Here is a 16160-nt window from a genome sequence, read left to right as displayed (position 1 = left end):
ATTGACGTCATGTAGGACATAGCAATACACTAATATTGTTAAATGATTATATAAAAACTGTAATTGTGGAGGGAAACAATTCAGGTTATAGTGTGATTGTTTTACTGTGCAGTTGATGATATGGATTATTTGATCTCGGATAAGATGCACTGATGGACAGAATTATAGTCAAGAACTTACTACTACTAGAAACTTAGCAAAACCTCACTGACACATTAACAATCCTCAAACAATTATTTAAGTAACTTGCACGCTGTTGTTTTGCTGTTCACATGCTGGAATCCAGCATAGTGAAGACGATCAAAGACTGAAGGAGTGCGCGCTCCCGTGTCAGGGGATACAATTTCTGTCGAGGATAACTTTCTTGGCGCGACACCTGATCTTTCATCGATGCAGCTCCGGTAGAGGACCCATACATTCAGTGCATGTCAGGACATTCAGGCCAGGGAATTACAGTGGACTCAGGAGCGAACCAGACCACGCAGTAATTCAATTTCACAGCTCTTTATTGAACAAATAGGTGAGACAGGCACAGAGGAAACAGCGAAGACGGTGGGAAAGGGAAGAGACAAGAGTTGTATTTCTGCAGGTGAAGGATCCAGGATCAACAGTAGTGTTAGAAAGAATGGAACCGATTGAAGAGCTTACTTTAAAGCTGGAGGAGACCTTAGACGAGAGGGAGGCAGGGCCGCTGATAATAACAGGATGACCGATGGAGGGTAAGCAGGCAGGAAAACACCAAGGCAGCCGACGATCCGGCAGAGAGCAGGCAGATGGAAAATATGCAGCAAAATCAGAACCTTAATGTTTGTTCATTTGAAAGTGAAAAAATAAATAAGTAATTAATCTGAAAAGGAAAGTCACGTTTTTAGTGTGAACTTTAACAAAAAAACGCTTGGATTCAATGTATCAATTTTTGTATCAATGTATCAATTTTTTTATATTAATTGGAATTTCAGTGGGATTATTTTTTGTATTTTTCTGAATAAATTTTAATTATGTTCTTTGGTAGCTAGCTACTACATGTTTTCAAGTTTGAGATATTTTTATTTGTTACAGTTTCAGATTTTAATTTCACCCTCAGACTTTAATTTTACACGTTCAGATTTCTGTTTTTCAGTTTCAAACTTTATGCCTTTAAAACTTTATGCCCACCAAACTGGTTTGGTGGCTAATACTGAAATACTCAGACTGGCCCATCTGGGGCCGGTCTGAATATTTCAGAAACTGATCATATTCTGTGAGTTTCAAATTCAACTAGAGAATGGCCCAAAAAAGAAAGAAATATCCAGGGACCAGCAGTTGTCTGAATCAAAATGCCTTAATGATGCTGGAGGTCAGAGGAGAATGGGCTGTAAACAACATGAAAGCATGGATCCATCTTGCCTTGTATCAACAGTTCAGGCTGCTGGTGGTGTAATGGTGTGTAGGATATTTTCTTGGCATAATTTGGCACCCTTATTACCAACTGAGCATGACACCCACACCCCAGCCCTGAGTATTGCTGCTGACCATGTCCATGCCTTTATGATCACAGTGTGCCCATTTTCTGATGGCAGAAGATTTACTTCCAGCAGAATAATGCACCACGCCACAAAGCTCAGATCATCTGGTTTTTTAAAACATGACAATGATTTCTCTGTACTCCAATGGCCTCCACAGTCACCTGATCTCAATACTATGGAGCATAGGTCCCGAGCCCTGGTCCTCAAGCCCCACTATCCTGCAAGTCTTAGATGTCTCCCTGCTGTAACACACCTGATTCAAATTAAACAGCTGTCTGACAAGCTCTGCACAAGTCTGCTAATTAACTATTAATTTGAATCAGGTGTGTTGCAGCACCTGATTTGGTTTTGTTAAATGTCTCCCTGCTCCACCACAACTGATTCAAATTAAAGCTCTCCTCAACAGCTTGTTGTTAATCATGTTGACCCATTAATCTGCTTCAAATGTGCAGCAAGAAACACCCAAGACCTGCAGGACAGCTGCCCTCGAGGATCGACTTTGGACAGCCCTGATCAATGACATTAATGATCTTGAAATTAATTATTCTATTCATGTTCTGTGCATGTGTTGAAAATGCCAATAATTTTTAATGTGTTGCGTTGTGAAATATTGTTGTCAGAAATGTTATTTGTTTTCTGAAATATCCATCAATCCTTTCCAAGGATCTATTGCAAAATAAGGCAAAGGTTAGGAAATAGTTGGCAAGATAGAGACAAAAAAATGTGTGTGTGTGTATATATATATCTATATATATATATATCTATATATATATATATCTATATATATATATATATATAATCTGTCACAGGAAAGCCTACCATTAAAAAACGTTTATAGTTTACAATTTAGACTCTCGAAATTAATATTAAACAAACTTAAGACAAATTAATTTAATTCAGATTTTATAGGCACAGATAAGAAGGTCATTTTGCACATTAAACCATTTGTCTCCTGTTACTGTACTGGTGGGTCTTTCATTTTTAAATAATTTAATTAACTATTAATGTGATAAAAATGAGTCTCCATCATCATCAATAACATTATAAAACCAAAGTGACCAAATTCAGCAGCTTTGATGTTGAATTTTGCTTTCAGGGAATTTTCTTTGTCAGCAGAATTACACAAAAATGACGACACAATTTTATGGCACTCAACGGAGTGATGGAGCATGGTTTAGAAAAGCTACGTCCAGATCAAGTCATAAAGTGGTTTTAGGATCTGCTGAGAGTCACTGCTGCAGACAGAATGGGTTAACCCCCCGCCCTTTACACTCACCCATAGACACACAGAAAGGGATAAAGTCCATCCAAACGTTAATGAGTAAACTTTACAGTGGCTGTCTTATAAGGGGTCCCTTCATCAGCTGGACTGGTATCTTATTTAGGAATCAGATGGAAGCATTCTCTGTCACATAGTCCTGGATCCGTGAGCAGCACTCAATCCTAAAAACTAAACTTACCCTTGGTTAAAGCTCACAATCACACACGGCACAGAGGTCCAAAGAGGAGTCAAGCTCTTTTACTGAGTCGCTCATCTGAACTCGGAGAATGATAAAGAAATTGTTGCTTGGGTGTCTGTGTGGAGGTGCCGTTTTTACTATAGGCATCCTAATCGGCCACTATGGTATCGCAAAGAGCAGCGACTCTGCACCGTCCTGGGTGAAGGATGTGGCAAAGGATGTGGATGAGAGCCTTATCCAACAGTTCTTGTCTGAGGTGGATAACGTCAACATTCAGGAAAACCTGAGGTGAGCTGAAGAGTGATAAAAGTTAGATTACTTTGGTTTGGGTTTTTATTTTTAAGAAGATGAGAAAAATGTGAGAGCAAAGATTACAGAACAAGTGCAAAAGTGAAAAGTAATTTTGTCCAACTCAAATTTAAGTTTATACATTTAACTCAAGTCATTATATTAGTTAATCAGGTCTTCAACTGTACTAATTAAACATTTTTTAGTACTGAATAAAAACATTTTTCACTCTTTTACACTTTTTTCATAGGGAGTTGACTAAAGTGCCGCATATGGCCACCACAGAAGGAGATGAAAAAACTGTGGATTTTTTGCTGAAGAGATGGCAAGACTCTGAAACTGGTCTGGATCAAGCTTGGAGAGAGGAATATAAGGTCTATCTTTCCTTCCCTGACCCCAGTAAACCCAATAAAGTCACTGTAGGTAAGTGAAGCGAATGCTGAAAGTACTGGAATTGAAGAGGAGATGCTTACCACAAACTTGTTCATTACACCTGCTTGTAAATCTATAAAAATACAGTTTATGAAGTTACAGAAAGAAGCATGAATAAAAAACACAGTTGAGATAGCTTAAAATTATTAAATGAAGTCAGTTGGCTTTCTTGTAGGATTTGGTGCAGTGAAAACTGCAGTTATATTAATTTTGTGTTTTTAAGATGATCCCAAAGAAGTGAAAGTCTTTTTCAACTTCAGTCTGTAATTCTATCAGTGGCCTGGAAGCTTTCCTTTCTTACATATAAACCAGTCAGCATGATTTGTCATTTTCAGTGAATCCATCTGAGACGGTACTACACACTGTGAGAGAAAAAGAGAAGCCTTACACTCCAGACCAGGAAGATCCCTCAGTGGTTCAGCCATATGCTGCATATTCTCCTGCAGGACACCCGAGGGTAAAAAACTACAACGTGTCTCTTAAATCATGTTTGAACATATTTGCAAGTCAAAAAGTGTAATTGGTGAATATTTTGATCTTTTTTATAGACTACAGGTCAAATTAAGCCAAAAGATTAAACTTTATTGTTTTATTATTGTTATATAATGAAGGCCTGTCACGATGGCCAACAAAAATATTACACACGATAAAAATGATCATGATGTATGTAGAAAGGAAATTACAAGCAGATGTTATTTAAGGGATGTTTGTGCACAGATCATTTTTATAGCATATTTCCTGTCCATAAATACAGTTTCTGAAAAGCAACTGTAAAAATCACATGATGGTCACATCTCTGGCTTAGTGGCAAACAGTATGGACAAACTTGACATAAACTTTGAAACCCAACTCTAAACCTTTTATATCTTCTGCCTTCACATGTTTATGCATTCATAAGAGCTGATTGACCCTTGTAATTATTTGACTGCAGTGATCACCTGATCATTTCATGAGAAACAAGAAAGAATCGGCTTTAAAAAACCTTTTTATGTGAAAAATGATGAAAAAAAAAAAGAAAAAGATTTTTTAAAATTTGAAAATCTGTTGTTTTTTTGTTGTTTTTTTTTCCTTTAAATGCAATTTCTTTCAGACAAGTGGAAAAAACATCCTAAATAAACATTCAGGTTTATCTTTGTCATATAAGTTTTAATCTAAATTAGCAGAATATGTAGAAAATACAGATTTTATGGAATAAGTTTTAATGAACTTCAGTAATACTGAACCTTTGTCTTCAATTTAAAGAGAAAAAAATTTAAACCAGGATTTATCCAGTGTTTAGTATTTAAATATTTTAAATACATACTATCACATTTACATATCTAAACGTCACATTTTTATTATATGCTTTTTATTATTTATATTACATTTTATTAGAAATATAAATTCATAAAATAAAAAAGAGCTTTGATTTTTATTAACTGAAAATGTTTCCCCATTCATCTATAGCAGGGATTTCAAACCCACGTCCTTGAGGACCACTGCAGAGTTTAGATAATTTCCTGCTTCAACCCTGATTCAGATGAATGGGTCATTGTTTTGAACTTGACAACAAATTGTTGGATCCATTTAATTTGAATAAGGTGTGTTGGAGCATGGAAACACATGAAACCTGCTGGACATTGGCCCTTGAGGACCAGAGTTTGAGATCCCTGATCTCAGTGTCTTGTCAATGGTGATGCAGCATTTTACTTTTCTAGTTCACTTTAAACTCCTTCCACACTCAGTTTTGCAGAAATGTTTTCCACCTTGTTTGGAAATGATTAATGCAAAAAGAAAATAATGATGAAAGTAACTGGACACAATAAAGAAATAAAGTAAGGGAGTTTTAATCCTGTGTGAAACCATGAACACCAGAAAAAAAGGACAAGGCTGACACCGATTAATTATTAACAGCTTTAGTGTTTGGTAAGAGATATATCTGCTGGTTTACTGGTGCTATAAAAAAAAAAAGTATTTCTTCACAGCAAGTGCACCTACAATCTTTTATCTTTATCATTGTCTTCTGATCCGATAACCAAGAACATTATTGTGAAGACTGAGTTTGTACATCACGCCATTAAGAGGTGATGTGTAAACAGTTACAGCTATTTGATCTTTTATGTGCACTTTGTGTATCAGGATGATGAGACTGTAATAAAGTGAAATAAAATGAAAGAAACATGTGGTAAAGAATCAAACTAAGATAAAAGCACTGTTGTAAAATTCAGATTACAGATCTGTAATCATAAATCTAAAGAGTCAGCTGTGAAGGTTTTTGTTCATTTTAGTTTTGAAGTTGCTTTTGACAGAATGTTGCTGTTTCTGATGGTTTTAGGGGAAACTGGTTTACGCCAATCAGGGGAAACCAAGTGACTACCATCATCTCAATCAGACAGTGGACCTCAGAGGAACCATTGCTATTACCAGATATGGTGGTGCAGGAAGAGGAGCTAAAGTAAGTGGCTTTTTTTTTACATCTGTTTCAATATTTAAAGTAATTTGAACTTTAAGTGCTTCAGAAAGTGGCTCTAATATAATGATCTAATCTATATAAACAAATAAACAGTCCTTGTCATATTTATTTGACAACAGTGAATTTTAAATCTAGATTTTAGAATATATTCTTGTGTTTTTGGACAAAATAAATAGCTAAAAAATGAGCAAAAACTTTTAAATGTGTTGAAAAGGGGTGATTATGTCAAATTTGATACTCATTATTTGATATGTCTCATTTAGGCCATCAATGCAGCACCCTACGGTGTCGTTGGCGTGCTTGTTTACACAGATCCGAGGGACATCAATGATGGTCTCATGTCAGACAGCAGCGAGACGTATCCTCACTCCTGGTACCTCCCGCCCTCTGGTGTGGAGAGAGGTTCCTTCAGCAGTGACTTTGGAGACAAGCTCACACCCTACCTGGCTGCCAAAGGTAATCAGTGACTTGTGTAAATATGGCTGCACTTTTGTTCTATCTTAAAAGTTAAGATTTTTCATGTCCAACTTCAAACTTTTTTAAATAACTAATGATTTTGCAGAGGACACCTACAGAATCCCAACCTCGAATATTACTGGGATCCCTCCCATTCCAATTCAACCAATTGGGTTTGAGGATGCCTACATATTAATCTGGTGTGTGAACATTTGCTTGTAGAAAGATTAGAGCTGAAATTGATTGGTTATGACTTCAAACCAAGTATTTTTCCCCCTTTTGGTTAATTTAGTGAGTTGGGTGGAGAAGCAGCTCCAAGTGAATGGCAGGGGGGATTCAACTGTACCTACAATTTTGGTGGTCCAGGTTTCAAACCTACATCTGCTTTCAACGACAGGTAGTTAATGGCCAAAATAACACTTTCAATATTATTTCTTCACTGGAAACATGATCATTGTAACCCATCCTGTCCTGGTTGAACCAATGTAGCTCACCGTCAGCTAATATAAAACAGATATTCGTTTTTCTTTATTTTAACTTAACATATACTATATGTTTTTACATCTCAAAGATATTCCTAAATCATTTAAATAGATATATAGATTATTGAGTGTAAACAAAATGTAGCTGTCAGTGTGTTAACAGGATGTATTTTTGTCTCTTTCTCTGTCTTGGATGACATGATCACAAATGGACAAAACTAAGAATTCATATTTACATAATGTAACATAACTGGCCACAGATCATAATTAGCTGGTCTTCTGCTGGAAATGCTGAATTTGTCTTGGCTTAAAACAACAATTACTATGAGCAAAACAAAGAACCAACTACACGATTCAGTTTGTTTCCTCAGGTTTGTGCAAAATTCCAAAATACATTAAATGACATGAACATTTTTACAGATTCACTAAATAAAATTTCTGATATTGGATAATTGTGTGTGCTGCTGACATGGAGAAAGAAGAAAAGCCTGAAACGCTGGCAACTTTTTGCCTGCAAGACATCCTTTGCAGTGTAATGGGCAACAGCACATTCCTCTTTCTCACAATTTTAGGATTCAAAATTCACTAAAACACCAGGTTTGAAACACTGGAAATCAGTTACAGCTCAACTTTTAGATCTGCTCTTCTTACTGTTGCTGACAACTAAAAAAAAAAAAACAGAATGATTAGGAAGTTGTCTGTGAATAACTCATCCAATGCATTCATTCTTTTATTGTTGCCCTGGCATGCACACTACTGAAGAAAGTGGCTACAGTGTGTCCTTGGTGTGTAATCTGTGCATTTACACCTGTACTCAGAGATGTCCATTTTTGACTTAATCACCACAGGTTCATGTTATTGCTGCATTCAGCATCTTTGTCTCTTTCCTCTGTTGCTTCACCCTTCTGATTTTAATGTCGTTCTCCAGTGAAGTCAAACTGGATGTCTACAATTACGAAACACAGGTAAACTCCTCAAACGTGATGGGTGTTATCAAGGGAAGTGTTGAGCCAGGTAAGTAGTGACTAAATGCAATTTATCATTGCAACATGAGCTGTTTTCAGCTTGTAATGCTCTTGTGACTGCTCCGTGTTTGTGCTCATAGATAGGTATGTGATGTATGGGAACCACAGGGATAGCTGGGTTCATGGTGCCATCGATCCAAGCAGCGGGACATCAGTGATGCTGGAAATTACCAGAGTGCTTGGCAGGATGGTCAAGCAGGGTGAGGATTTATAGCTGGAAGGTATGTGTCATTGTTTTAATGACGGACAATTCATCTGTGATCCTTTCTGTGTCAGGCAAATGGAGGCCTCGGAGATCCATCATCTTTGGAAGCTGGGGAGCAGAAGAGTTTGGCCTTATTGGGTCTGCAGAATACACAGAGGTGATTTCCAGTTTCCAGTCTTAACAACTGTTTGTTTACAGCAGTGGATCTCATACTGGGGGTGGGCCCCCTAGGGGCGGCCCAGACAAGGAAGGGAGTGCAGCAAGGCTAAATAAAACCTATGAATTTTGCACTGCTAGCAAAACATGGATAAATTTGTGAAAGTAACAATGAGCAAACAATAATGATCAACAACAGAGATTTTAATTACCAAAAAAAAAAAAAAAAAATAGAGGCCCTGGGCTTGACCAGGTAATGGTCAATGGTGGGTAATAAAGAAATCTCACACAGTTATGTCTCAAAATATTAGCATCTGGGGCAGCATTGGGCAGCCGCTTCATTTACAGAGGCTACAGCTCCTTGTTGCAGCTGGTCCAGCAGAGTTGTTTTACTAAAGCAGCATTCGTTTCACTGAAAAGCTCAACTCACCTGAAGTAGTTTTCTAGTTTAAAATACATCAAACTATAGCAGAGAAATTAATAATTCCTTCTGACACTGACATGGTTTTAACTATAGTTAACGAAGTAGCAGCCGATAAACTAAAGACTATTTCTATTTTCATACATTTCTTTGTAAGCATCAGGGTGCATGTGGTAGTGGGATAAGAGAGGGGGGGGGGCTTTACATTATTGTTGTTGGTGAAAATGGGGCCCTGCAGAAAAAGTTTGGGAACCACTGGCTTACAGCAAGAATTTGTACATTACAAAAAAGACATTTTCCTCTTTTAACTAAATAGAAGATTGAAACTGACAACATGCACCACTACGTTTGGAAATGAAACCACAATAGGTTTGATGGGACCAGTGCACTTGTTATAGTCACTATTATCAAGTTGTGTGTTCATAGCATTTTATTTTACTTTTCTACATGTGTTTGAATTTTCTGGCTTAATTTAATTTTCAGCATGTTTGCACTATTTGTCAAAAGAAACATGAATAACTTTGATCTTTTCTCTCCATCAGGAATACTTCACTAAGCTTAGTGAACGCACTGTTGCCTACATTAATGTGGACATAGCTGTCTTTGGTAAGGCGACTCATCCTATTTGAAGTGTTTGGAAATGTCCTTTATTTAGCCAAACAGCACACAAAGTTCACAGAAAAGAAATGATAACTTTTAGAGCAACTAATACTACTGTAACCTGTAGACTACCACCAGCTTCAGTTGGATAATAGCTGCAGTAGTATGCTTATAATGATGATCAAAATTGATTAAGCTAACAATGTCTAATAAGAGGGGAGGAGACATCAGATGGTTTCCTGCTCCATCACCCTTGATGAAAATTAAATGGCTCCAATACCTTTAAGTCAAGTTCTTCTCAATGACCCATTAATTTGAATCAGGTAAGCTGAAACAGGGAAACATCTAATTCCTGCAGGACAGTGGCCCTCGAGGACTGGAGATGGCCAACCCTGATGTAGAGAAAGTATTTATAAGCAGAGCATTAATACCTATATTTATAATAGGTATAGCTATTAGTGGCAGCTTAATATATTGTAATTACCACAGTTATATATTTAATTGTTGTTGTATAAAAGTCACAGAACCTTTTAATTGTTTACTGATCATATATCTTTGTACCATTTTCAGTTTCTTAAAACTATGGATGATTTGGGAAGAAATCCAGTTTTTGCTTGCAGGGATTTTGAAATAATTTTCATTAATGTTCTGTTTTGGGAATTTACATGATAATTGTGATGCTAATCCAACAGTGGATCACTTCGAAATTAGGTTCTAGGTACCCAAGTTTACTTCCATAATCACTAGGCTACCACTCCCACAAATTTTCACTACTCCCACTAAGCATTTTCTTTTCATCACTCCTCAGGCAACACCACCCTGACTGCTGCAGGGATGCCATCGTTGCAGGATGTCATTTTCAAAGCTACAAAACAGGTTCAATTTTTAAAATTTTACATTTTTCGTTGAACAAAAGTGTTGACACAACATTAAGAAATTTTCACATAGAGGTGTGTTTTCCCCCCAGGTCAGTGCACCTGGACAAGGCTCCACATCTGTGTACGACAACTGGATACGTCACAACAACAGAACGAGCCCGACCCATGGCACTATCCCCAGGTACTGACATCCAAGGGCTGGTTTAGTCTTAAAAGTGGAAAAATGATTGAGAAATGAAAAGTTACCCCTAGAATATTTGTTAACACGTTCTTCAAAATGAGGAATTATTATCAACTATGAGTCTACTGAGTGACTGATCAAGATTTATCTAAATGAATTGCAAATATCAATCATCTTAACAAATATATAATTTTGGAAGATTTATTGGCATGATGTATCATTTACTATGACAGGGTATGATATTCAGTTTTTATTCTTATATATGATAATAATACTTTGAATTATTTAATAAAACATTGTTTAAACTATTAAGAAATAGCTTTGCTGAGCTGAGTTGAAGCATCCATATAGTATGTATTTATTTAAAGTAACATAGTTTTGTGCATATTTACACTGTAAAATTTGTTATTTTTTAATCATTCGGTAAAAGCTGCTTCATGTTTATTCAACAGTGTTTGGCATCTAACTGGAGCAGGAAGTGATTATGCTGCCTTTGTTCATTACCTGGGAATTACTTCCATGGATCTGTCATACACATTTGACAGGGTATTTATCAAAAATGTTATCATGATTTGTACTATGTGACGTGTATAAGAATATAATATTGCTGTAGTCAGATATTCTTGCCACGTTAGACAGAAGCAACAAACACAGGCAGATGTTAGATGTGCTAGCTTGTTTTATTACTTATTTATGTTTCATGTAAAAAAGAAAAATAATCTGCCACCTGTTTACAACAACTTTAAATTTAATATAATTTCCATCATGGATATTGCTCCTCATACAGACTAAATCAAATGCTCGGACTTACCCTGCTTACCACACTGCGTATGACACTTTTGACTATGCTTCAAAATTCATCGATCCTGGTGAGCATTGCTTATTTTCTTCTGTTGTTTTAATCATAGTGCATTTTTAATTCCTCATTGTGGTGCACTTTAAACTTTATCTGATTGTAAAATTGAACATATTTTATTAAAAAGCTTAGTTGTGCCAAATAGTTACTGGTTGTTGTCAGATTTGTCAAAGGATAAAAGGTGTGTTTTTTGTTTCTCTTGTTTCTAACACATAATTATATCGATTGATCTCATAATTATTCTTCCTCTCAGGATTTGTCAGTCATCAAGCTGTTGCCAGGACAGCAGGAAATATCCTGATCCGATTGGCTGACAGTCTGGTGTTGCCATTCAGCTGCGCTGACTATGCTGAGAGTCTGGAGGACTACCTGAAAACAGCAGTGACTTCATACCAGGAGCAACTTCAAGCTGAGAAAATCTCCATGGGTAAGTAAAATATTACAGGAGTAAACATTATGCAGAATATCTAGAAATTATCTTCTGTTTTGTCCTCTTGCCAGTTTAATGTCCCACTTGGAGCCAGTGCATTTTTTGTCGATTAGATTTTATGTTATTTTTGGACCTTTGCATACCTGAAACTCCATCTATGGTCAGACTGATTAGAATACCAGTATAAACCAGTTGCTTCTCGTGAAAACAGATTTTGTTGTATATCTTTGGAGTCACAGAGAATTAGAGAAGCAAATCTTCATAAAGAGGCTGCACTGCAGTGATTTGTGTTTTCTTTCAGAGCCGCTTAAGCGTGCCGTCGCCAGCTTTCGTAAAGCAGCTGATCATCTAAACCAGGTGATTCAAAGCTCAGACCTGGCAAAGGAAACGTAGGTGCTCACACATACATGAACACACTTCATCATTATGTACAGAGAAAGCTATGTTATCCCCTTTTCTCTCTCCTTCTCTTTGCCCTCAGGCCACTGAAGGTCAGAAAGATTAATGACCAGCTAATGTTGATGGACCGAGCTTTCTTGAATCCTCTTGCCTTCCCGGATAAATATGGATTCAGGTGAGAAGATGATCCATTGTTTGCATTAGCACACAGAGTATAAACAGGTTTAATAGGTGTAAAAAGGTGTTAATGCAAACTTAAGGTAAAACATTGTAAATACTGCTTAAAGACGGGAAGAAACTAAGTTAGTGATGGTCAACTGTTTTATGCTCCCAATTTCATGGTGCCAAAGACGACAAAGTGACTTCTTGCTTTAAGGGAGATATGAGGAGTACTCTGTAATTTTATGTCTCATTATTGCAATTTTCTTTCTTTGATATCTGTCACACAGACATGTCATCTGGGCTTCAAGTAGTGCTGGCAAACCAACCTTCCCAGGTCTAGCAGATGCCTTTGCTAATGCTGAGTCATCGGGACAGTCCAGCGACTGGGAAAAAGTGCACTACCACTTGTCAGTGTTGAGCCAAGCCATTGAAGGTGCCACCAACATGCTGGTTGATGTCATATAGGCACAACTGAGGAGCGATGAGCTGCACACACCCATCTTATGTGAGAAGACTCGGGGAGTATTTACAAGCTACAACGTGATTGATGCGGTCTTCTGTTGGTGCAAAATTAAAGGGATTTCAATTAAAATGTGCTTTGTCATCAAAGCTTAGCTGTTGTTCACTTCTATCTTTGTTTCTCTCTAACTTATTTTTATCTAAAAGTTGTACAATCTTCTCTGTGGGACATTTTTCTGGATTGAATGAACAATAAATAATACAAGTGGACAAAGAGGACTGGTGGATAAATGTTATCGAGTGAGTGGTGACTTACAAGCTTTCATTTGTAATAGCAGAATGTTTTACTCTCTTCACTAAAACTAAACAGGTGATGATGAGCTGAATATATATTAGAAAAAAATGACTAAAAGAACCATAAAAAGTTACTAAAGAAACAAATAGAAAATAATTAACAGTCTTACAAAAGCATGGTGCCATTATCTTTTCTAACTTTAAAAATGTCATAAATCCTCTCATCTGCTGGCCCACTAAGCAGTTATCCCTGAATCCTTCATCTGCCTGTGAATGTGGAAATCAAACACTTAATCATCCAGCAGAATATGCTGTCAACGATATATTTGTTCTAAAGTGTAAATTTACACATCCTAAAAAGAAAGGCTAAATCATTTTGTTAATTGGTGTGGCCTGGATTTTAAGAGGTATTAAAACCACACTGAAACCTGTACTTAATTCTGTGCCTGCTGGTTTGCTGAGGCCTGGAGATGGAGCTGCAGTACTGCTGTCTGCCTCCAGAGGTCAGAAAAAAGCTTTGAGAGAAAGTTGTAAATTGGTTTTATAGAAATCTACAATAAAAACTTCCAACAATTCCACAGAAGCTTATTTATACTTGTGAGGATAAGTTAGCGAGGCAAACTTTTTTGCCGATCTCCTTGGTTCTGGTTAAAGTTTGATGTTAAACAAACTCATTTGAAGTCTCTGAGCTGCTTAGGACACACACCTTAGGGACAGCACTGCTGTGTAAATCAATAAATGTGTTGGTTGGAGGGAGGAGAGGCTTTCTGACAAAAACCTTCTGCTGTTGACAATTCTTAAATCACAGAAAATCCAAGATTGTGGGTCATGCAGTTACAGTGTGTCAATTAGCTGTACTGTGAGGTTTAAACAATACCTGAAGGAAAGTTGCTATCTTTTATACTTCCATTGACCTTTTTATGCCACAAAAAGTGTGTAACGACCTAATTAATAATACTTTTTCCCAAATCCTGGATCAGTGCCTATTCTCCTGACACCTCGACCAGAATATTTCAGACTCAGTGGCCACCTCATTACCACCACCTAAATCTTGGAAGTAGATGGGCTCCAGCAGCAAAAAAAAAAAAAAAAGGAACACACTGGGTTTCCAAGATCCATCATAAATCTCAGTCATCCCAAACTGGTTTCTTTAGGTTAGATTAGAAGATATTAAGCTAAAAAAGGTGTTTTATTGCAGTATTTCTCAATCGTAGTCCCCAGGACGAACTGCCACTGCCCTGCATGTTTTAGATGTGTCCATACTTTAAAACACCTGGCTGAAATGAATGGCTTAATAACAGGCTGTGTCATCAGCCACACAAATCTAGGATGACACACAAATCTACATAACCATCTCACCAGGAAACTACGATCCAAACACTGATCAACTGCATCGATCAAATTAAAGATTGGATGTACAAGAACTTCCTTCAGTTAAATGAAGACCAAACTTAAATAATTGTTTATGGAGCCAAGGAAGAAAGATCAGTTCTCAGCTTCAAACAGCTAAGTTCAACACTAACAACCAAGCCAGGAATCTGGGAGTAGTCACAGACTCAGACCTGAATTTTAGCAGTTATATTAAGACAGTTGTGAAGTCAGCCTTTTATCACTTAAAGAACATATCGAGGATTAAAGGACTGATGTCTCAGCAGGATTTAGAAACACTTGTCCATGCATTTATCTTTAGTAGACTGGACTACTGGAATGCTGTCCTCACGGATCTTTAAAAAGTCCATCAGACAGCTGTGAGTGGTCCAAAACTCTGCTGCCTGAATCCTCAATAAGACCAAGAAAGATCATAGAACTCCAGTCCTCAGATATTTACACTGGCTTCCTGTCTGACTTCAAAATCCTGCTGTTAGTTTACAAAGCTCTGAATGGTTTAGGAACAAAATACATTCAGGATCTTCTGGTTCGAACCAACCAGATCCTTCAGGTCATCAGGGTCAAGTCTACTTTCTGTTCCCAGAGTCAGAATTAGAGGCAGCATTCAGCTTTTATGCTCCTCACATGTGGAACAAACTCCCAGAAAACTGCAGGTCTGCTGAAACTCTCAGCAGTTTAAAATCCAGGTTAAAAACTTTTCTATTTGCTGCCTTTTATCAAAACAACTGTTAATTCCTCACACTGGAACTCTTGCATTTTATGTATTTTATTTGAGTTTTTTCTGTTTTTATTTAACTTTAAAATTCTTTTTAAAGTTTGTTTTTAATGTTTTCTTTGTTGCTTCCTGTACCCCACTGTAACGCCTTTAATTTTTTATGTGAAGCACTCTGAATTGTCTTGTACACAAAATGGGCCATACAAATAAACTTCCTTTGCCTTGATGAGGAGGTCCAGTAATCTGAATCAGGAGTGTTGAAGTAGGATAACTCCAATAGTGCACCTTTGGGATGAGGTCCTCATCATTATTTCTGATGAACATTTCCAAAACCTTGTTGAATCTATAGCACCAACAATTAAGACAGTTCTGAATACAAACAGGGTCTAACTCATTGTTAGCAAGGTGTTCCCAATAAAGTGGCCAGCGAGAGTACATAATGACGTTCCTTTATATTTACAGGCTGTTTATTCTGTTCACTGTCCATTTCATTTAGCTTTGTAATTTATTTAAGTATCGTTTCCAAGCTGCATCCTTTATATTTAACACCACGACAGCTATAGTGACATAAATTTGCTCACTTTAGTACACATGTACACAGCAGGAGGAGCTCTTACTGGATGTGATATAAATAAAGTTTACATCAGCCTAATGGACGCAAAAAGTTGTTATGAGCTGTTTGTTTTTCCATGACAGATTCTACACACATATTGCATGACAGATGTAAAAAAGTGTAGCAGAACATCTTTCATGTCAATACTTTTTTTTTTACTTCACCCAAATGTAATCTAGTTTTGACTAGAAACCTTAGTAAATGTTATTTGAATTCAAATGTAAACTTTATTTAAAACTTTACCCTCAAGGGCTGCTCAGCAAGAAGGTTCCTGGTTTGTAACTTTCTTTGTAGGATTCACA

At 36.9% G+C, this 16160-nt stretch overlaps 1 protein-coding gene across 1 annotated transcript; it reads left to right on the top strand.

Moving 5' to 3' along the window:
* Positions 1-2845: 2845 nt before the first annotated feature.
* naaladl1 (N-acetylated alpha-linked acidic dipeptidase like 1) lies at positions 2846-13002 on the top strand. The gene is made up of 20 exons (XM_042000268.1): positions 2846-2976; positions 3033-3253; positions 3504-3676; positions 4021-4142; positions 6000-6119; positions 6401-6593; positions 6700-6793; positions 6886-6990; positions 8004-8089; positions 8181-8300; positions 8377-8462; positions 9425-9488; positions 10291-10358; positions 10450-10541; positions 10994-11087; positions 11329-11410; positions 11651-11824; positions 12129-12216; positions 12309-12401; positions 12676-13002. The coding sequence occupies exons 2-20, from the start codon at positions 3054-3056 to the stop codon at positions 12851-12853; spliced, it is 2232 nt and encodes a 743-aa protein (XP_041856202.1). The 5' UTR covers positions 2846-2976; positions 3033-3053; the 3' UTR covers positions 12854-13002.
* The last annotated feature ends 3158 nt before the right edge of the window (positions 13003-16160 follow it).

Source organism: Melanotaenia boesemani, chromosome 11 (assembly GCF_017639745.1).
Source record: "Melanotaenia boesemani isolate fMelBoe1 chromosome 11, fMelBoe1.pri, whole genome shotgun sequence".
Lineage (NCBI taxonomy): Eukaryota > Metazoa > Chordata > Actinopteri > Atheriniformes > Melanotaeniidae > Melanotaenia > Melanotaenia boesemani.
This window is presented reverse-complemented; position numbering and strand designations above follow the sequence as displayed.

Excerpts from the sequence above, each read along its gene's own strand:
- naaladl1 (XM_042000268.1), top strand. The coding sequence starts at position 3,054 with ATGATAAAGAAATTGTTGCTTGGGTGTCTGTGTGGAGGTGCCGTTTTT. Across the intron at positions 4,143-5,999 it reads CTCCTGCAGGACACCCGAGG|GGGAAACTGGTTTACGCCAA; the intron begins GTAAAAAACTAC and ends TGATGGTTTTAG. Across the intron at positions 10,359-10,449 it reads TTTTCAAAGCTACAAAACAG|GTCAGTGCACCTGGACAAGG; the intron begins GTTCAATTTTTA and ends TTTTCCCCCCAG.